The following is a 22805-nucleotide window of genomic DNA, read 5'->3' as shown; positions in this document are numbered from 1 at the left end:
GTCAGGGCGGTCCAATAGCGATTAGGGGGCATATCATGCAGAGCTGGTCTGGTTCAGTTCCTCTTTCCCCACATGTCTGATCTCTCTCCACTGCCACCATGACAGAAAGGCCTTAAATTGCCCCCATAAATCAGGAAACTTGTCTTGAAGCCACTGCATCACAAAGCAGTAACAATATAATGCGCATTGAAGCAAGCACTTAGATCATACAAACAACCTCAGGTCAAAAAAGTGTCTAAAATGATAGAGAATAGTTTTTAAAGACAGATTTTGCATTGCTTAACGCTCATCAAAGAGCTTGCTACAAGGGAATCTTTGGATTTGTTGGGTTTCTGTCTGTAATCTGCTGTGCATCTGAGGTATCTTCAGATGATTTATGTCGTGAATTGGCACTATACCAATTAAACTGGAGGTTTTGTTGAAAGCTGAAAGTAATGAAAGAACAGTTTCAGGTAATAAAACCAGCTACAGTCAAACCAGCAAATCTTTAAAATGATGCCAATACATTTTTAAAAAGATATATTCAGATCTTATAGTCCTTCTATTTGTTATTTAATACCTTAATGGTCGATGAAATGAAGGAATTGTGAATAATTCATTCTACAATTTACCTTCATGAGCCCTCCTGCCTGATGGTCACACCTTGAATTCTGGGTTCAGGATGTAATTTTTTTGTTTTTTTAAATTAAACGTCTTTACCTTTGATGCCAGGTTTCCATAACATTACCTGGATTCCAATATAAATTAGACTGAAATCATTTGATAAAACAAAATTACACACAGGACACATAGATATGACAACATTAAAAAAATTTATTCAAGAAACACTTTGTTGGCTCTCACGCTCCTCCTGTTTTGCGGTGATTAAAAGATGGGTTCTGTAGTGGTCGGGCGGCATATTTACAAACCAAGTGCTTGACAACTGTGGATAAGTTACAGTATGTGTATGTTCTGAGCCACCTTGAGCATGAAAATGTTTCAGCTGTTAAGAGATGCACAGCAGATAAAAAAAATGCACTTATAAAGTGGGGGAAATTAACATGTTTTAGTAAATAAAAAAAGTCTGCTGTGTATGATATGCATTGCATGAGTCTTTGGCCTGTAGAGCACGTAACAGAAAGTACTCCTCGCAAGAATAAATACAAACAATTCTGCAAAACATTCAATAAAAAGAAATGTACAAAACATCTAGTAACATTTCCATACCCCCCAACCGTCAACACTGTGAATGTACAAAGCAACCTCCGACAGTAGTTGTGCAGGACGGTCTCCCACACTGCAAATCTCCTTCCAGTGATTCATACAGACTTTGTTCAAGATCAGATCGGTGCCTGAAGTAAAGAGTGTGATCCAGTATTTGGTCCTACAAATGTTTCAATTTTTTTTTTAAACAAATGATTTTCCTTGTATTTTGATATTTACAGTCCTCCGAAGGCAGGGCAGCAAAAAACGAGTGAAACTGGCAGTTCATCAGTAAGCGACAGTGAAGTGTATTGTCAGATTTCATTGGCTGTTAAGAATAGTGTTCATTGTCGTGCCAGGTTGTCATCCAGGGCTTCTTTTCCACGTTTTCCCAGTTACCATTTCCAGGGTTGATGGCTCTCTCCTCCCGTTTGATTCGGACTGCATTGTAACTGGGAACCTTGTCTTCATATTTGGCACGCTTAAAAAAGCCACACTGCAGAGAAGAGAGGGAGAGCAAACTCAATATTTTGTTTGAGAAAAGGCTACTGAAAGACATTCAGAGAAAGCAAAGCAGATTTTTGTCAGTCTCTGTCGCAGGCGCCAAAATGCAATGAATCCAGTGAGAGTTGTAGACAAGCCATCTGTGCTGCTTTATACAGAAAGAAAACGTGTTCCAGTTCCCCTGTTTTTAAATGTAGAAAAGAAAAAAAAAACCTCCACACCAAGTGACTGCATGTGCAATAGTAACCAAAAAAATGGAAATAAAGAAAGAGATGAAATCAAAGAGATGCAGGACAGCCCCCGTGGTGTTCCTCAGAGCAGTAGGTAACACAGTCATTGCTTATCACCTCCCCTGGCCATGCAGGTAAACTGGAATGATACACACATAATCATGTGTGAAAATATTTTAGGCATTAGGTCGTTGCAGAAGTAATAGGTCAGCTTTTACAACAGCATTCATATCACAGTGTGAGAATTGCCCACTGCCTGCCTAATACCAGAAAAGCAGCGTTTCTGTAGCAAGAAGGAGCGAGAGAAGAAGTTCCACTCATTCAGGCCGGGCAGAACGGGTAATTTTACCCTCTCTCTCTTTTTTATGCATTTGATGTCAGTCTCTCTTTTTCTGAAGGGTCGTCTTTATTCTTTTTCCCAAAGAGTCCACACTGAGGAGAGGCAAATTATTAGAGAAAGTGTGTCATCACTGTTACCTACTGTTGTTCTGTAAATGGAGTTGACTGTTAGCTGTTCAAAATTAAAAGCTTTTTTTTTTTTTCAGTTAAAATCCTGAAAATTTAGAAGTACATGTTTTTAGCAGTATGTGTCCTGGGTTTGTATCCTTCAGTCCTACCTTCCAAAGAAGGAAAGCCAACAGGGCCAACAAGAGCAGCCCGAACAGTATCGACAACACGATGATCCACCACGGCACGCCTCCGTACTGAGCTGCACGCCTCTCTGGGAACACCGTCAGCCTCACCTGGGGAACACAATCAAGTGTCAAAAAAGCTTCTGAAAGTCTGTTTATTCGATTTATAATATACAAACACTCAGGTTTTTCATGTTCATGCCGTATGGTGACGACAGCATTTTAAACCGTTTGTACTAAATCACCTTCTCGAGTCCACCACCGCCACATAAAGTCTGTGCACTGCTGCGTTTACTTACCTGCGACTCTGCATTTTGCAGCACTGTGGTCTTTGTCGTGCTATCAATGTGCAGAGCAGCTTTCACTATCACCTCCAGATGATGCAAGTCGGAAAAATCCTGTTTAAGCACAAAGGGAGCAGATCAGGTTGAGATGGTGTTTTTGAATGTAAATAAATTATTATTAGGAGGCCTAGCTATAAAAGTATTTAAAATTCAGTCATTCTTCATTTAACTAGAAGCAAGTTCAGCTTTTGTTGTCCTCCATAAACCCTACATATAGCTTTTCTAATACTTAACATCCTGTAAAAAAATGTGTTTCTAATAATGACCTACGTTACAATATATAAAATAATGTTGCTGGATTACGAACTGAGAGAACATATGAACATTTTAATGTAATTGTTTTAGCACATTAATAGGTTTATGCTGCTAAATTTTCTTGGTTTTAGTGTTGAGAAAGCCTCTCGCCAAATCAACACAAAACTACCATTTCAACTGAAACTACCAACAAAATGTGAAAATGAGATCCACATTTTGATCATTCTAATTTTAGTTTTGATGCTTTATATAAAAGGTATAGAATATGTCAGAAAGCAGTTGTGGATTTCTTTTTTTCCTCTCATGACAGTGGCTAACTCTTACAGCCAGGTGTCTTTCCATCTCGAGTCTTTACATAACAGCTGATGTAAAAACACTTCTTTACCTCTATGAAGGTGCTGTTCCAGAGGCGAGAGGACAGAGTGAAGACTGCATTACTGTCCAGGCCCCGCAGGGGGCACCTTATCCTCACACATTTTGCCCCATTACCACAGGACTGTGAACAAAAAGAGCTAAAAGTTACTTCTGGATTCCTCTTTTAAAGATTGAAATGTACACAAAATAGAACACTGAAAGACAAAAGGATAGGATGGTCGACAGGGATTACCAGAGATTTGTGGTTGTCAGTTAAGCGGGACAAGGTGCCCTTGTTGGATCCCTGGGTGTTTTCTGCTGCTCTTCTCGACCTGGAGTTAACTGGTTCCTTAAAGCAGAAAAGAAAATGTTTATTCATCTATTGCATTTATCTCAACATCTTTCTTTGCCCTTTCTTTGGAAAATTGTCTTTTACTACATACCTATTCTATTTAAAAAAGACAAATCAACTGAAAAACTAGACCACACATTATGCGACGCTTTCACTGACCTTGTTCAGAGGGTTGATCTCCCCTCGAGGAGTGCACTCTATCTGGTCCACTCCTGTGGAGCTGATCTTCATCAGGTAGAGCAGCCACTTTCCCTGCTCTGTCTCCTTTGGCCAGTAAATATCGAGGGATGCAGTGCCGACATCTGTCAAGCGTTTTCCCAGGTTGACTATCTGTAAAAACAGGAACATTGTCCCATTTACACTACAGTGCATAAAGAATTAAATTCAGTGAACTAAATAGATGTATTTGTCTATCAAAGACACTTCTCATCCAGTAGCTTCCCTGTACTCACTCTGAACTGGTGCATGATCGCGCTGCCTATGTCGCTTTCAGTCTTCATGGCCGTCTCACCTTTGACCTCTCCTGTAAAGTAGGCCTGAGATGGCTGGGCTTGTCTGGAAAGACAGAAATACCCCGTTAGCAGCATGAATCGGTGCATACTTGTGTGTTTTCTGCACATGTATGTGGGTGTTTCTTACCCTGATATAGACAGCTGCAGCATGATGGCCACCTTTGCCTTGGCTTTGACAGGAGCAAGTTTCTGCTGGTCGCTTGTCCTGTTGATCAAAGTCCACACACAGGTCAAAACAGATAATCCCAAGAAACGACAACTGATATACATTATACATAGTTCACTGCGTTCTCAGGGTGTATCTGCTGTATTTCTATCTGTAATCAATGTTATTTCACAGTTTGTGCTGCAGGATAACAAGCTTAAATATACCTACGTTGTTAGCTGAAGATCAATCTCCAGTTCTGAAGTGTTGAAAGAGATGCCAGCTGTGCCCAAAATAATGTAGAAGGTCGTCTATAAACACACAGTCACAGAGTTTCACAAAAGTATAAACAGTGACAATTCTGCAAATTAGTTAGATGGTGCCAAAAGAAGATTTTCTCTTACATGTGAGTCACGTTTGAAAGGGTTTCCAAGCTCACACTCAGCCTTGGAACCGTCTTTATTGGCTATGCAGGTTACCGGTCGCTCCTGAAAACAATAGAAAGTTCAAATCAAAACCACAGGTGGGTATATATATGTGTGTGTGTGTGTGTACAAAGGAGAGAAAGTGTCAGAGAAAGAGACACTTACGTTACTTAAGAGGCGGTAAGCAGAGTAGGTCAGTGAGCGAGGCAGGGAGACGGTCACGTAAGCTTCGTGTGCATCGTCACCATTTTTATTGGTCACATTGACCTCCAAGGCGATGTCCTTTTGGTCGCTGAGCGAGATCACCGGCACACCATTCTCCCTTCAAACAGACACAAGTTATGAGCCTCTAAGCTGATGAGCGTGTGTGCAGGCAAAGTCTTGTGTCGTTAACATGAGAGGCAATGCTGTAACCTGCTCTGGCAAGTTTTTCACAGAAATAAGCCAAAATAAAATAACACACTTAAGGATAAAATCAAAAGCAAGCATCTGTGTGTGTGTTCTTACAGTTTCAATGGAGTGAACCTTTCTTCATTGGTCGACCTGTGACCGTAGCGATATTTCACCTCCAAGTTGCTCTGACACACATTATCTTTTCCGCATCCTTCTTTCAGGAAATTCACCTACAAGCACATTTACACACATTAAATATCAAACTGGAACAACACATCATAAGTTAACACTTTGATCATCATCATACACACCTCTGCTCGAGTTGTCATTGGCTCATTAGCGTCCAGGGCAGGAGTCAGTGGAGCTGCCTGCTGCCTCCGTTTACGTCTGGCGTCCTGTATGTCCACAGACACGTCGATGGGGATCCCACGTAGCTTGTCTCGAATATTTTCCTGTGGGGCAACAGCATCACACAACATTACTCGTGTGCCACAACGCGTTTTGATCACTGGAGAACACAGATGTTTTCACTACCTGTACAGAAAGTTGCCGTGTGATGCACTGTTGCCTCCCTTGGCCCTCTATGCTTATTGTCCCCTTTGATTCATAGTTATGTTCAGCGGTGGGGTCTCCGATGAAGGTCACCCTGGGAATAAGACCGAGCTTCCTGTGGTCAGCGTCGGCCTCGAGGGAGTACGCCACGGCTACATGGGACAGAGGAAGGGATGCAGTATAAATATAGTATAATGCAGTTTACATTAATCCGACGGCATCTGAATTTGTCAGTTTTATGTCTGAATGAGCGCACAAGCAACATTTTACGTTAGTGTGAAGTGATTTCAAGATGGTTTCTTCCCATGTCAGCATCCAAAACATCCCAAAGAATTGCAAAAGGTACAGTTTATGTGCCAAAACCACAAAACACCTTCCTCTTGTACTTTTGTTCTACAAATTTATTAGACTCCAAACTGCAATATCCAATAAAATAAAACTTCACCGCAATAGAAACAGGCACACAACAGCTTTGATTTGTGAGAATGAATGTAATCTAGAGTGTTTTAGTTTAGTTTGTTATTTCAGCTGTTTGTAGGAGTTTTTCCTCTGAGCTTTTGAAATACCAAATATTGTGTGTGTACCGCAGCTCTCTCCGGCACTGTGGTGGGTTTGTCTGAATAAAACATTAACAGAGAAGTAACATCTGTCGGACTGACGGAATGCAGTCACGTTAATGGATGGAGGAAGCATTAATGCTACATATCCAATGCCTGAAAAGGGTTTAAAAAGATACTAAAAGGAAAAAAAAATGTGGCTCAGCTTACTCAGTCTGGGAGAGTAGCTCTTGGGGTTGGCGGTGTAGGAGAAGCATGCCTCAACAGTCAGGCTGTGGACAAAGAAAAGTTTTTCCACGATTAGAAATAGCACTTAAAATTAAAGGAGGCACCGAATGAATTTAGTGAAATGATGGCTGAGCATAATGATTAAAGGCAAATATCGTTTTACAGGTTCAAGCTTTCATCAGAAACACACGTACCAGAAGCTGTTGCCACAGTTCTTCTTGGTGAGGTCAATTTCGCTCGGTGAGAACGTGATTTTCTTCTTGATGCTGATAACTGGACGGGCTCTGGGATGACACAACTTGGTTAGCATCTCAGTTAACGTGATGAGAGACACGTGATCAGATTAATGTACGAGCCTGCTCACCTGTAGACAAACACAGCATCTGACAGAGATCCGACAGCCAGGTCGGGATAGGAGTTCTTATCTAGGTCCATGTTGCCTGCCAAAGAGTAACCGAACAGCTTCACTCCTAAAGGCTGGCCAGACAGCATCTAAAGCAAGAAGAACACTTTGGTTAAAGCAAATCACTGTAAAGCATTTACTAATTAAGGAAAACAGAGCCGCTGCAGGGGGATCGTGGGCAACCAGAGGATAAATATGGCACGAATCTGTTAAACTAAGCATGACTGAATATGATTTATGCATAGAATACAGACATTAAAGAATTTGTTAATACAGTCGTGAGCTTTATTTTCCCTAAAATTCTTGGATCCTTTTGTATTAGTTAGATAATGATTGATTAAAAAATTGGGGGTGGTGGTGAACTTATTTTGAAGTGGGGAATACCAGAAAAAGTTTGAGAGCCACTCCTACCACCAGACTCTAGTAGAGATCTGTGTTTATTATTTTATGATGTATGCTGCTTAGAAACCTTTCAGGATTCAAGCAGGACAGTCAAAATAACTTTAACTAATCCATCTTTCTATGACTGAAGAATACAGTTGCTTGAGGTGTACTTAGATGCAAACGCTATACATTTGAACAAAATCTACATGTGTTGACGATACAAAACAAAACGCTGCAGCAGACTTACACGTGAACAAGTTAAGTTTGTCTCCCAGTTCATTATGTACCTGTGAAGCCTTTTTAGAGATTTGTCCCGTGGCTGATCCATGGTAGATGTAAACATGCCCGGCACTGTTATCTTCATAAGGAGCTCCCACTGCAAAATCTGACAGCAAGAAACACAGACACGGTGTTGTCGTACGTGTTGTTCACAGAGGAGGCATCAAGAATGATTAGCAGACACGCACAAATACAGCATCCTCACCATGGAAACCATCCTGATTGATGTCTCCCAGGTTTTCCACAGCAAGGCCGAACATGGAGTCCTGAGGTCCGTCTATTCTGGTGGGCGTGATTTTGTCCCATTTTCCAGCTTTGTTGATGTAGATGTACACAGCCCCTCCAATTTCTCCATCCTTCTCAAAGTACTGAGGCGCTCCCACCACTATGTCCTGCCAGCTAACGAGCAAGAGCATTTCTTGTCAACGAGTCCCAATAAAGACCATGGCAGCACTATTCACAGCAGAACTTTCAGGTTGTGCATCACTCACCCATCCTTGTTGAGATCCAGCACAGCCAGATCGTAGCCGAAAGACGAGGCCAGCCCCTCCCCTTCCAGGGTGTATTCTCCCAGCAGGATGTTGCTCGTGGAGTCGCCTTTCTTCATCAGCACCACCGCTCCGCTGTGGTTTGCTCTGGGAGCTCCCGCAACCACCGTCAGCTGGCCCTTCTTGACCAAATTCATCCCTGAGTCCAGTGAAAAACCTGGGAGAGAAGGGACGGACTCGGTTAGATGCTTGAATATGCTTCTTTGTGTAAACGGGACACGGTGAGGCTTTAACATTTTACCCAGGTAGCTGTTGGCAGGAGCAGGGACCAAGTCAGGGTCCTTTTCATTCTCATCTCCTGCCTCAAATGGACCGTCGTCATAGATGCCCATCTCTAAGAAAGTGTCATTCTTCTGTTCCAAGCGTACCACGCCTTAATAAGAGACGGAGATTAAAAAAAAAAGTAGGCAAAGCTGGAAACACAGTAGTCTTAATTGAAAAAGTAATGTTGAACAGATGACTGAAAAAAGCATCACTGTCAGTCCCTCTACCATACAGCCTGAACACAATAAATGAGGAACATGTGCCGGTAGAGCCTTTTACATCTAAGTTGTTTTTACTGCCTGAATGTCACACATCCATATACACTGGACCAGCTACCTTTCCAGTTGTAAGCTCCAGGAGCTCCAAAGATCAAGTAGTGGTAGTCATTGTCGAAGGTAGCAGAGAGGCCCTGCTGGCAGGAGCCGAACATCTCGTGGCCTCTGGGTCGGCTGTCGCAAAAATGCCAGTTGCCCCCGTCTTCGCTCGATATGGGATCGATTGTCAAGTCCTGACTCAGCACGTAGCAGCGACCGATGATGTCGCGAGACTCGAGGGCCGTGTTCACATTGGTCCGTCGCTGGTAGCGATGGGCGCAGGTCTAACGAGGAAACAGATGCACACGGTTAGCAACTGTTGTTAATTTCTTGTTGATTTTAAGATGCCTGTTTGAGCAGCTTAATAATACTGTTGGAAAAATGAGTTAAAGTTAATGATTTTCAAATACAAAGACAGTCTTACCACAATCTTGCCTCCTGGCCCCTGACTGTTGACTGTCACTCCCATCCACTGGTTTTCTTTGCTTTCCCTACTCAGATCCTCTACACAGGGACAAACACCAGCAACAAAAAATAGACACAAACAGGATAATGTGAGCCAAATTTTAGATATCCGAAAAAGCCAAAATCATAATAAAGCAGATATCTCACCGTCATTATCAAAGTTAATTCTGCTGCATCCAGCAGAGGTGGAGCTCATGTCACAGTTGTACAGTCCTCCTGTCACTTTAGCCTTTTGACCACTCAAGGCTTTTGCTCTGGGGGCGCCGACCAACAACCTGCAACACAATCAAAAAATGCTCACTGTGAAAGCGGTTCTGGTATCTCTGACTTAGCATGAGGAGCAATTTCTTCCACTTGCACATTCCATCGTATCACACATTCCAGGCCGCAGCGCCGCACAGCCAACACATTCAAACACACATGCACATCCGCCACCGAACTGATGTTCCATGTCCTCACAGTCCAACAAAGTCAAAAGACCCCTTTCAGCCGCCTGCTGTGGATGATTGAACCGGGCTTTCTGTCTCCCTGCATGCGCACACACACATATAAACACAGACGCTGCCTTTGTGGGCCAAGGACAAGGGCAAATGTCAAACCCGAGCCTCGACGATGGCATCCAGTTCCCATGGTCTCCTACAGAGTAAATCAAACAAGTCAACAATGTCATCCTCTGAAATGATGCTTTGTGCAGGTTGACAGTGGGGCACACACACACCGAGACCTCTCTCTCCACCGTGTATGTTCCAGGATCTCTCTCTCTGGTTTGCTTTGACCTTCAGAGTTAACGTTGGACAGTGCACTGTCTTCGCCAGATGAGATTAAGCAAAGCCATTTTTAGCTGGAATACAAAGCATTCTCAGACGTGCACACATACCATCTGGGAGGGAATTTACTGAGACGTATAGCAGAGTGAGAAGGTCTAATGTGATCAGCATGTTTGCAGTGTAGATCTAGAGAGTCAACAACGCTGACTGCATATGGGAGATGATGTCAAACTATAAAGACAGTATAAATCACGATGGATATCGACTTCAGCAGGCATGATAGAGATTACCAAAGGACAATAAATTAAGAAATATGGCTTGCTACAACTTTTCCCATCGCTACACACAGTCTCTTAATGCTGAGATGTATTCAAATGTGTCTCCTAACCCTGTCAAAATGTCATTCCATTTCTCTACTATAAACTGCAGTAAGACAAGTGATTGCAATCAAAACAGACTGCATAACAGACAAGTGCAACACTGTTTGTCCCATTTTAACCACTGGATTGGTTTGGCCTTGCTTCGAAAACCAGAGCACTATATAATTTGAGCCATTATCCGGCCGTTAAGTGTGCAATCCGGCCTTTTGTAAATTATAAGGGGAGTGACTGACACTTGACATTTGATACCACACAATCTGGAGTCATCTCTTCATCTCTACGTGCACTACCGCACCGAAGAGACGACGTTTTTCGCACTAAGTGAAATTATTGGGGCCTTTAAAATTGAGCCTGTTTCGAATGAGTCATCACTTCAAAGAGAGGTTAACTCACAGTGAATCCCAGGTGGGAACATCTCCACTCCCATTATCCTGTGAGACACATGAAGTCGGGAAAATGGAAGGGAAAAAAAAGACATAACGATATACTGAAGTCTGGAAATTCAGGGATACTGGGTGTGGAGTCTAGAAAATCAACCCATAGTCAACTCTGCCTCATTCAGCTGTTTTCTTTGGGATAAATGCAACTAACAATAGAGCAACCAGTGCATGGACGTGTGAAGTTACACTCCCTGTTACATATGATTCAAATTCCTCAAATATTTACATAGGAATCTGAATTGCGAGATGATTCATGCATTATTGGACACCCGCTATCTTTATTGCAACACATTTGAATAATCGTTGGCAACGGAAGGGTGAAGTGCTGACATGACGTGTCAGCGAGCGGCACTGTGATAAAGCTGACCTGCTGCTACACAGACAGTGACCCAGCTGTTATCTAATCATTTACCACCAGCAGAGGAAGCCCCAACATGCAGGCTTAGACTTACAGGAAGGACTAAGACAAACACAGAGGGAGGGTGTGTACGTCTGCGTCCAAGCGTACAATGACACACACATGCTGGCGGTAGTGGTGGGACACATTCTCCCTGCGCAGGACAACACAGCGACCAGTGCTGAGTGGTCATCCCATTGAAAGAGGTGTGTTGTGTTTTTTTTTTTTTCCAGCAGCGAACTGCCTGCCGACGAGGGCACAGCCCGTCGCCTAGCAACAGCCAGTGGCACCCTATCAACTAGAGGCGTTCATTTCCAAATGGGTTGCAGATCCAGAGGTTCATGACATGTGTTACCCAACCTCTCTCTCCATCCGTCTGCCAGGATCGCAGAATCCGACTGGTTGAAAAATGCCTGTATTTGGTGCCCAGATGTAAAACTGATTTATGGGCATTCTTTCAGCCATCGCTTCTTTCTTTTCTTCGGCTCCTTTCACTTTGATGTCAGATAACCTTAACTAACCTGAAGGGAAAGAACTAAATCTGACACTCCTGCTTGTTCTCTGTTAAACGAACAGACCACATACACTGTACACAAAGCTCACCCCAGTATTAAACTTCACAGTCGTTCCCAGTCTCATTTCTTTCACACAGGGCAACATTATTACTGAACCTGCTGACATGTCTCGCTTTTCTCTCCCTCACAGCCTGTCGATATATCCTTTACCCTCCTGCTGCATCCATTTATTTAAAAAAAAAACCTGCATATGAATTTGCTTTCTTCCACACGTTTCTCAACACACAGTCCAAGCTCTTAAACTTCCCAACACTCTCGCTCCTCCTCTCTCCTCTCCCCACTCATGCATTTTGCACTTTCTCTCTTGATTTTATTATACAGACAGATAGCTCCATCTGGCAATTATGAACCAGCATGGAATGTAACACACACACACACACACACACACACGCAATCGCAGGCACAGATGCGTGCACACATGCATGTACAGGTCTTGCCCTCTCCAGCAGGTACATGTATCACTCATCCCTCCACGTAAAAGGACTTAAAAAACTGTGGCGTGTATAAGTCTGACTGGAAGTTGGCATGCATGGCTGGCAAAAGATTGTGAGTCACAGTGAACACACACCCAGCAGTGAGGAAACGAATATGTGGGGACACAAGCACACACACGTTAACACTTACTTCAGCACAATTGAACTGTTGTGAACTCTTATGGGGAAAGAGAATCATAGCGAGCTCAAAAAAAAATCTCTCTTCTCTTTTTTTTTTCTTTGCCTCAGGTTAGGAATGTATCAAGCAGCACTCTGAGCCCTCTGACAGTCTTCCAATTGACTGACAACAAGGCAACGCCTCAGTGCTCAGCCACAGCATGCATCAGCACCATTAAAACACACCAAACAGGCACTCACGCGAACACACACACACATGTACAGCGTCCACAGTGAGAGCACATTCCACCTCTGTGACAGCAGCGTGAATGCCGCAAAGCAAACATGGCTCCAACGTGCACACACACATCCAAACACACACACACAAGTAACGCAACGTGCCCCTGATGGTTCACGCTCAGCTGACAATAGACTTGGTCAACAAAGTATTCTCCTACATAGAAAATACAGTATATTGTATTTAATGAGTGATTGTGGTGAATATATTGCTTCTTTTGGCTTTTTTGGCCAATCAATTAATATTTAAGTTCAGAAATGTTGGCTAATAGTGACAAATGGGTATTAGTCACAACTTAATTTAATTTCTTGTTGACCAACAGTCTAAAACTCTTCATCATCACACATGACAAAGAAAGCAAGCATATTTTTCTATTTAAGAATCCATCCATCCATCCATCCATTTTCTATACACCACCTAATCCTCACGAGGGTCGCGGGGGGGCTGGAGCCTATCCCAGCCGACTTAGGTCGAAGGCAGGGGACACCCTGGACAGGTCGCCAGTCTATCACAGGGCTACACTTAGAGACAGACAACCAAGCACACTCACATTCACACCTACCCAATTTAGAATCACCAGTTAACCTCAACATGTTTTTGGACCTTGTGGGAGGAACCCGGAGAACCCGGAGAGAACCCACGCTGCACGGGGAGAACATGCAAACTCCACGCAGAAAGATTCCCACCGGGACACGAACCGGCAACCTTCTTGCTGCGAGGCAACAGTGCTAACCAACTGCGCCACCCTGCAGCCCTATTTAAGAATCCAGAACAAGCAAATGATTGACATTTTTGCTTAAAAATAGCTTGAAAAGCTTGTTATTAACTATTATCAATGTTATCAAATGGTTCAGCAGCTGACACCTCCATTTAGGGTTCAGCCTACATTATTACTGCGTGTATGTGTTGTTTTCCAAGTCACAAAATCCAACTGGGTTCTGTTTTCTTGTATTTAACTTTACAACCTGCAGCAAGGGGGGCTTGTGTGGTAGCTTTGGTCTCGTGCCGATCACCATGTGTCTTTCATTTAGACACAGCTGGGAACTAGGACAGTAACTGGCACTATGTGTGTGTGTGTGTGTGTGTGTGTGTGTGTGTGTGTGTGTGTGTCTGTGTGAATGCACAGCAGCAGTAGCAGAAGTGTGTAAAAGTTTAAAAACTACATTTAACATCTGCGGAGGAGGTTAAAGACCTGCAGATTCTTAATAACTGGGAGTCTTAGTGGCGCAGGGTATACTACTGTTGGTTTGCGACCTTCAGGTATTAGCTGAACAAACACAAACCGCTGCACAGTTTTGTCCTCTTTGTCGACCGGGCGCAAGGTGGGAAAGCCTAAGTATTGATCGTTCCTGTGTAATAGAAGCACTTTGCACAATAAATCCCAGGATTTGATTTTGTCCCCTACTAGAAGCACTCGTGTTGTCTGCGCCGCTGTTAATTTACAATGTTTTACAGTACATTTACTGAAGTACTGCAATAACTGCACTTTCCCGTAGTATTCTAGTTCATGCTCCATTACAGAACACGTCATAGAGGAATATTTCACTTTATACTCAAATACATGCATTTGGCAGTTGTTTGTGACAGAATATTTCTACAGTGTGGCATTGCAACTTCTACTTTTAATGAAATTTCTGAATACTTTGCCAATCACTGATTCTGGAAATGCAAAACAATTTGAAGTTGCTCAATTACAAATACTGTCAAAACATGGTTCTGTGTGGTTCCTTGCAGCACAAATTTCAGAGGGGATGCAAGGGAAAAGGCTACTCTTGATATTTCTAACATTTTTTCATCCCAACAGAAACATTTTCTTTATATAAAAATAGTCACTGTAAATCGATGCAGAAGAATGCACAAATCGGCGCATGAAAATTATCTCATGTGCAGGAAATTGAGCTTTTGATGCTGAATATTTCCTTGGGGAGGACACTCAGACACAAACTAACGCCCATGTCTCGTAGAACAACAGCTTCCCAGATGAAAGGCTGCTCAGTTTATAATCAGGCCATTCAAATCAGTGGCCAATTGATGGCAGTTAGCCTTTATGCAGGATGACAAACCTCCTGCAAAGCAAGGTACATTAACATACCAGCAGTGACTCTGTGGCATGTTTTTGGCCCTAAACTCTGAGGCACAGCTTCACCTAAAACCACCTCAGCAAAAAAAAAAAAAAAAAAAACCTAAAACCACCTCAGCAAAAAAAAAAAAGTTTGCGCATACCCGTGAGCGCGTGCACACAAAAACATCTGTGGAGGTCTAATAAAAATAATACTTTTAAAAAACAACGAACAAGTCACCTATAATAAAACATTAACAAGCAGTTCAACTCAACAGGTATGTTAAAGGTACAGTACAGTCTTGTTTTTAAACTTGCTTTGAAGCTACCTGCGACGTACCTGAGCTCAGCCTTTAGAACTCTCGCGATATTATAACTTCAATAACTCTTAAAAGTAGGTTTATTGGGAATTTTCTTCTCTCGTAACGTTTCTAACAACCCGAAATGAACTCACACTGCTGTGACACTTTAATTACACGACGTTATGCACAGACACAAAGGCGTTTTCCAAAGTTAACACGACGCCGAAGTCAGTTAACAGCCTTCAAATATATATTTTCCCCATAAAAACAAAAACTCTTACATTCTCTTATCCACCGGGTCGAGCTGCCGGTGCATGGCGAGGGAGAAGCCGAAAAGGCTGCCCGGGTCTCCGGTCTTCTTCAGGACACTGTCCGTGTCCAGGTTGAAAGCCGACAGTCGCCCACATCCTAAGAAAAAGGCGACCAGCCACAGTCCACAGGTGAAGCAGCCCTCCATGAAAAAAGCTCCTTGAACTACTGAGAGGTGAGTCCTTATTGCAGGAGGTGCAGAGAGCTACTGACTGACTCCTGCGGGGCTGAATGTGGTCCACTTGTAGCCGCCCCTCCCACCGGCCTCTCCTGGCACACACACACCATCCCACCACACCTCAAGTTGCATTGTCAACTTTGCTTCACTTAGGGGCCATTAATTCCTTGTTAGTTTGCAGCAGGTCAAGAGTGTAATTTCAGTGGGTGAGCGATGCCTGAGGCTGCAGAAAATATGGTGCTTCAGGCAGCTCCTGACACTAAATCTCAAGAGTATAACACTGCAATGTTGAACTCCCTTGGAAACAGACGTAAACAACAAGTCACACAAGAGGGAAAATACTGGCAAACTACCCAGTGACTGACAGCAAACATCCAGTCAGTTAACAAGAAAGTTCAGTCCAGGCAACAAAAGCAATACAATGACATAAAGTAGGACAGACAGAAAGTGAGATAAAGACACAAATCTGGACCAAAGCAACAGAAGAAACAGAAACATGCAGCAGCAACTGGTCTATTTACAATTCAGTAGCCGGCCCAGAAATCTGAAACTAGAAATTAAAGTTTTAAAACTGCAATCCCCTCTGGCATAGCGGCTCATATCATCACATAGCATCACCGCGGGGCCTGTGTCTTCTGTAATGACTCATTAGATGAGTCACGGAGCCAGAGGCAGCCAGGGACCGGACTGGGCACAGGCCGGCACATTAACACACTCCCTTACTAGATGATTTTCAAGGCATTCCATGAGACGCTGACCCAAAGCTTGTCCTCGCAACACAGCGTTGCAGCAGACAACGCCGGCTTTGTCTGCGCACAGAGAAAGAGGGCAGACAGAAAAGGGAGAGGGGAGAAAGAAACTGCCCACATACAGTACTATAAAAGGCACAAATAATGGTGGAAGAGGGGAGAGTAGGAAGGGAAAAGGGCAGGGGAAGAATGTGGTGCCTGTACAGGTCTGTTATCTACTTAAGTCTTCATTAGCACGCTTTGGAAAGATTGAGCAAAGATCAGCTGATTGCTTGGAACGTAGATTATTTTTTTGTTAGTGTAAAAAGGTAGGTTGAAATGTAGCTGAACACAAGAACAAACTAATTCAATCAGAGTTTCAGAAATGTTGGGTCACATGTCACGCAGATGCCCTGATAATATTAGTCAAAATCTCATTCTTGGACATGCTGGAATCCCTAAATCATGTGACCCAACTGCCTGTTCACTGGGTTTGTGTTTTGTTTTTTCCTTCCTCAGAATAGCTGGTGTTTACGGTAGGAGCTGGATGATCGCTGGTGATTTATGACTCTTCAGAAGGTCAGAAACCGGAACCGGCCTTATCGCTGATAAGAATGGCACCGTTTGAAGCAAAGTGAGGTGTGTTAGCTTCGCTCGCTCTCGGTTTGTGCATTTTATTTCACTGTACACATCCACATTCCTAAATTATGTTTGCGTGTGTATGATTGATACAGCGCCAACAGAAGCTCCCTGATTATCAGACGTATCCTCTACCTGACGTCAAATGACAGCTCCCCTTATCTCCCTGATCTTTATCTCTGAGGCCTATCACTCATCGTTTTTCAACTGCTACAGAAATATAATCCCAGATTGTGTTCATTGGATTTTTTTCCCCCCCGGTCGTTTAACTTTACATGCCAATATTCTCATCCCCCTCCTTTTTTTCTTCCTCTCCTCTACTTATCCTCCAGGGAAATTAAGGTCACACATCTTGTCGACACGTTAACAGACTGAAAGGTTACATTTGGCCACGATTGTAGGGCAACAAATGTGAGGAAATGTGACAAATCCTGAGGAGCAAAGCAGGAACTATGTGCAATTAATCAAATAAAGAGGTCATTCAAACGCTCCATAAAGTGTGTAAATAAAAGCACATAAATATAACATGATAAGGTACCAGAGAAGGAACTAATATAAACCAATATCAAATGATCCATTAGATTTATATCCTTTAAGTGGCTTATTAATCTCTAAATCACTTCATATGAACTCTATCAGGAGCTAAATGGCACGCAATCATAATTAATCACTGGTTGTATACATATTATTGACAACTAATCAGTCTTCATCTTGAGGAGTCGATGATCTTTACGCTTCGGTGTTAGACAAAATAAGAAGAAAATTTCCTGCTTATTAGTTTAATTACCTCTACCCCAAATTAAGAACTGAGTCATGTGTACTTCCCCGTGTTCAGTGTTACGACAGCAGAGGAGCAAAAAACCTTCCCCTCAGGTGCTAAAACAGAAGAATGACACCGAGAGCAATCTTCTCTGACACAAAATACCGCGCCTGGACTCGCCCGAGCCACAGCCCACGTTGTTTGTTCTGAAAGCTGCAGCTCCAGGTACACTAAAGGAACGCTCACTCAGCGGAGGGTGTGGCATTGGCGAGCTGGGTGTGTTTATGACGCTGTAGAAACATGTAGCCCTGGGACACTGATAAACGCACACACACACACACACACACACACAGCAGCAGTTTCGTAATCACCCTGAACCAAAGCAAACATCTTTCACAACTGCAACACATTAACTCGCTCGCACTTTCTCTGAGCATAATTGCGCACGTTGACAGCAGCTCATCTCTAAATGAGTTTATGGGCGTCTGTGATTCAGATCAGAAAAATGGATGAAACATTTGTTGGCTGAAAATCATGAGCACCTTTGCGAGCAGCACAGGACAGATACATGATTTAATGAGTCCTTCTGACATGAATCTTCTTCTCAGTTATTGTGTAATAAGTTACAGCAGATATCTTAAACACATGAGGAGGCGATCACGCTCATGTCTGTGTGGTGAATATGAGGCTACACACGCTGATCTTAGCATAAAGACTGGAAACAGGTCACAGCTGGGTAACAGTGGGTGTCGTTTTAGGTAAAGGTGCTGCACCATCATCTCAGGTTTTGTTCAGAGTTTGCTTATGTGTTGTTTGGGACCCAAGAATTACGATCTGTGAAATATTTGCGTTGGGTTTTGAGAATTTTATTTTTTCATCCTCAAAAAACATCCTAACTGGGAGGCTGTTTTAAGGGTACACAATCTCCAGTAATATAAAATTGGTTCCAGTAGATCCAACCAATTGAATGAATCAGAGTCAGAATCAGAAAAAAAAAACGTTATTTATTTCTGAAGGGCAATTAGGTGGGCAAAGAGCGACACATTAAAAAAAAAATTGATGCTCCAAATTTTAAATTATTAGACCTTGAAAATGGAAAAAACATTTTCAAATGAGGCTGTTGTTAGGCCCCCTGGAAGTTTGAGTAAGCGTATAGATGCATCCATATTACCTACAAAAATATCGTCCTTTTTTCAACATTTAACCAACTTTGAGGACTGTAACATCAGTAGAATTAGACGTGTGGCACATACTGCAAGCCAAGATTCAGTTTTGCCAAAATGTTGATTTTGACTCACTCACCACAAAAGCTGGTCTGCAAAGGAGTCTATTTATTCTCATTACAGTATGTGTGCAAAGTTACAAGCTGCTTCCATCTACTCTTCATGTTAACCTTGAACAACACGTGAGGCTTATTTTGCCTTATTATATGTTCCCTTATATAACATACTCATATACTTGCAATGAACGCTGTAGCGAATAACGGATACATCAGCACACATCTATGGTGCCGTAGCAACGTGACAAGTGAAACAGGAGATCAACACTCCTGAAAGCAGCACAAGAAAACAATGCAAAAGAGTCATCACTCCTCGAAGCATTCCAGTGGCCTCCATCTAATGATACCTGTTGGTGCCAATAGTTCATATTCTGTCACCGTCACAGCTCCGACTACAGTGAGGAGGTGAAGACAACACAAACGTGACCTTAAGAGCAACAGAGATACTGAAGAGAATTTTCTTTCTGCAAATAAATGAAATGTAAATTCATTGAGGAGCGATGACTCTTCTGCTCTTTTGCCGGTTTTAGTGCAGCTCTGAAATCCAGTTTTACTCGTCTCGTTGCTATAGCATTTGACAAATACTAGATTTATTGTGAGGTGTGTTGAATTATCACCAGTTTCTCAGTTTCTCTGTTCATTTCAAGTACATGTATGGAAGCATTCAACACGGCAAAATGAGCCTTTTCTGTTGTTCAATTTCAATATGAAGACATCGTAGAAGTAGCTTGTAAGTTTGCACATATAATAACAATATACAGACCCCTTTGCACACTCATGTTTGTGGTTCTGCGGTTCTGCAAACGACAAAAACATTTGGATTGTTCTTAAAGGGCCAGTAAATAAAAAATTGGCCCTTTGATCAAGCCATTCAGTCACTTGGATCTGCTTTAATTTTATTTATCTATCTATCTATCTATCTATCTATCTATCTATCTATCTATCTATCTATCTATCTATCTATCTATCTATGGCTTTGGAGTTCTACTTCTGGAGATATTGAACGCTTAAATTATCTTCTCAGATTTTTAAGAGTGTGAACATGTAAAATTCTGAAAATTTAGCCAAAATATTTTTACAGAACTTAATTTTGGGTCCCAAATAGAAAAAAAATAAACTCCTGAATTCTGTCTGAGCCAACTGACCCAGTTCACCTGGCTCTGGTCATTCCAAGGATAAAAAAACATTCATCTTCTAAAGTTCACTAATTATTTAATCCTTGAGTTTTTACACTTTAGTTTTTGTACCAATGGACAGAATAAACAGTTAAGCTTGTTGTAGGTCCTTCTGCTGAGCTAAGTGGCAGCTTCTCAGTTGCTGCCTATTAAGCGCACAGTGGCGGCCTTCAGCAAAACAGCAAAGAAAGTGTATACGTGGTTCTTTGAGAGGCAATTATGTCATTAAACTGCTGAACTGACAGCTGACAGAAAAATGTTTGTTCTCATTTCTTTAGCGAAACGGATCCTGACAAAATAAAATTATACTGTTGAAGCAACATCACAATGACACAAATCAAACAAAGACATTTTCAGGATGCGCAGCATTCCTACCGTCACGTGAAAGTCTAACACCCATGAAGATCATGATTTTAATGCCTAACATTCCAGCTGATAGTTGGTTCTCAGATCACAGGATATATCTGACCCATACGTTAACAGCATATATTGTGGGTGCGTTGAGGATACTGTGTGTATTTTCAAAGCAGCAGGAGAGACATCACTTGTTCCAATCATATGACATTGTAGGGACAAACGTGTAATTTACATTCTATCTGGTGTCTTTTATTGATCCAGTCTCTTAGTAGGACTTAAACTCTCATGGTTAAAACATAAAGACGCACTTGCAACGCAGGCTTGTAACAGATCCTCCGCCCTTTTTGATGTGTGTATTGATTACAGTCAATGAGGAGTAATTGATGTCCTCTCTGGTCCAGCGGTGCTCTAACGCCCTCGGGACAATCGCAAACCCTTTTGTACATTCACCCTCCCGAGTCAGCAGTGTGTGTGTGTCCCAGCCCCGGCCAGAGGAGGTAACATGAGACGGCAGTAGTTGTGGGACGGGGCTCTGGTGTTGATGGATCCAGGTGTGCTTCAAAAAAATGTTAGGTAACCTGAGGGAGTCCCAGAGTGAGAGGAGTTCACTCTAATTTATTTTTCCGTTTCCTCCTGACAGATTCAGGTCAGCGGGGGACACACACTCAGAAAACAACACCCGAGTAGGCACGGTGTAATTCCAGAGAAGTTAGATGTGCTGTATGTTTTCATTTCAGTGATAAAGCATGTTGTGCATCTTCAACCTTTGGTTTAGTTTTCGGCGATCTATCACTTCTGATCAAAATAACTATATATGTTGCAACAATATAAGCTCCAGGAAACAGTTTCAAATGAGTGCATCTTCCACATGTGAAGATGTAGCAGCTGGAAAACAAAACAACCTGATTACACACTGTCGATTGTTAAAATAAGATTTTTTAAAAATGCCTATTTGCTGTTTTAGAATCATTTTTGAGTCACATTTGTTGTTGTCGTTTATTTTCTTCTGGCTGTTTGGTTTTCTGTTTTTATTTACTCCAGTGGCTTTTGACCAAATCAACCACTTCTTCAAATTCTCAAAAAGCTACTGGAAGGACTGCTTCTGAATGCAAATCGCGATGCACCATCATACTGGCGTCATCACTGGTGTCAGCCGATAAAAGCTTTGACATGAATTATCCTCATTGGCCCAAAATTAACACTAATAGGTGTGTTAAAGTAAAAGTTTACAGTTTTATTTGAAAATGTTGCATCAAAGTAAATAGGGAATGTTTTACATTTTAGTTGAAGTAGTTTTCTTATCTTGCACAGTAAATATGTACTTTAAAAAAAAAAAAAAATTGTTATAGGATCTGACACTGGATTTTCACAATAAAAGCAGGTATAATGGTATGTTCATTGCACCACAGAAGAGACTTGGTTTTACCTGCAATTAGATGAAAAAAGGTGCATATATCTCCAATGGGAATCGGCCAAATGAGTTTAAAATATTGGCAAAAATCTTGCATCCCTGAATTTCGTACTGTGATTATTAATTATCTGACTGACTTCAGTAATCCTCCCTCTTCCACCAGCTGCACCTTGAGGTTGACATTTGTGGTTTTCAGCAACGATTGAAAGGTTCGTTCTTAAATTTGATGCAGAGGCTCCTCTTAGGATAAATTTTCAGTAAGGATAAGCTTTTCAGTGCAAAAAGATATGTAAATTATTAATATTCCCATCAGCATCGGCTGTACTTTGGGTTTAGTGCTAAATAGCAAATGGCAGCTTGCTACCACGCAAAACCAAGGTGGTAAATGTTAAACAAATATTGTCTTTTTGTTCATGTTAGAACGCGTTCAGCTCAATCATGCAGCCTGAGTAAAGCCACGCTGAAGTACAGTACAGTAAAAATGTCTTCAGTGTGATCAGCCAATAAAATCTTTAGTATATTTCATTAAGCAATAGAATAGATCCAACACAAAATATTACAAACAAAACATGACGTGGCTGATATGTACACTGATAAGGGGGGACGGGGGGACGGCAATAAATCTGCTTCAGGGAACACACACACACACACACACACACACACACACACACACCAGTGCATCTAAATTGTCCTTAACTCAAAGCTAAACAAAAGGGTTTCCCCCATAATGACTTGTTTTCGCAGCCAAGAAGGGCTATACATTACTGGGTGGAACTAATTGTTAATTCTCACACACACACACACACACACACACACACACACACACACACACACACACA

At 42.1% G+C, this 22805-nt stretch overlaps 1 protein-coding gene across 2 annotated transcripts; it reads right to left on the bottom strand.

Moving 5' to 3' along the window:
* Nucleotides 1–793: 793 nt before the first annotated feature.
* On the bottom strand, nt 794–15674 carry LOC103372823 (integrin alpha-6-like). Of its 2 annotated transcripts, XM_008302563.1 has the most exons (26): nt 15412–15674; nt 9470–9597; nt 9282–9361; nt 8880–9141; nt 8521–8652; nt 8223–8436; nt 7937–8130; nt 7740–7837; nt 7030–7157; nt 6860–6949; nt 6648–6709; nt 5863–6032; nt 5640–5780; nt 5443–5558; nt 5101–5257; nt 4915–4998; nt 4742–4821; nt 4493–4570; nt 4306–4408; nt 4013–4183; nt 3755–3850; nt 3533–3643; nt 2848–2946; nt 2534–2659; nt 2266–2348; nt 1591–1678 (listed from the first exon to the last, which is right to left on the bottom strand). In XM_008302563.1, exons 1-25 carry the CDS (start codon nt 15585–15587, stop codon nt 2280–2282), a joined length of 3165 nt encoding a protein of 1054 aa, XP_008300785.1. In that variant the 5' UTR covers nt 15588–15674; the 3' UTR covers nt 1591–1678; nt 2266–2279. The 2 variants fall into 2 exon arrangements, with proteins under 2 accessions (XP_008300784.1, XP_008300785.1); XM_008302562.1 differs by lacking the exon at nt 2266–2348 and having other exon boundaries at nt 794–1678.
* Nucleotides 15675–22805: the final 7131 nt, after the last annotated feature.

This window comes from Stegastes partitus, unplaced genomic scaffold (genome assembly GCF_000690725.1).
Source record: "Stegastes partitus isolate 25-593 unplaced genomic scaffold, Stegastes_partitus-1.0.2 Scaffold1838, whole genome shotgun sequence".
Taxonomy (NCBI): domain Eukaryota; kingdom Metazoa; phylum Chordata; class Actinopteri; family Pomacentridae; genus Stegastes; species Stegastes partitus.
The sequence above is the reverse complement of the archived record's forward strand: the minus strand, read 5'-3'. Positions and strand labels throughout refer to the sequence as shown.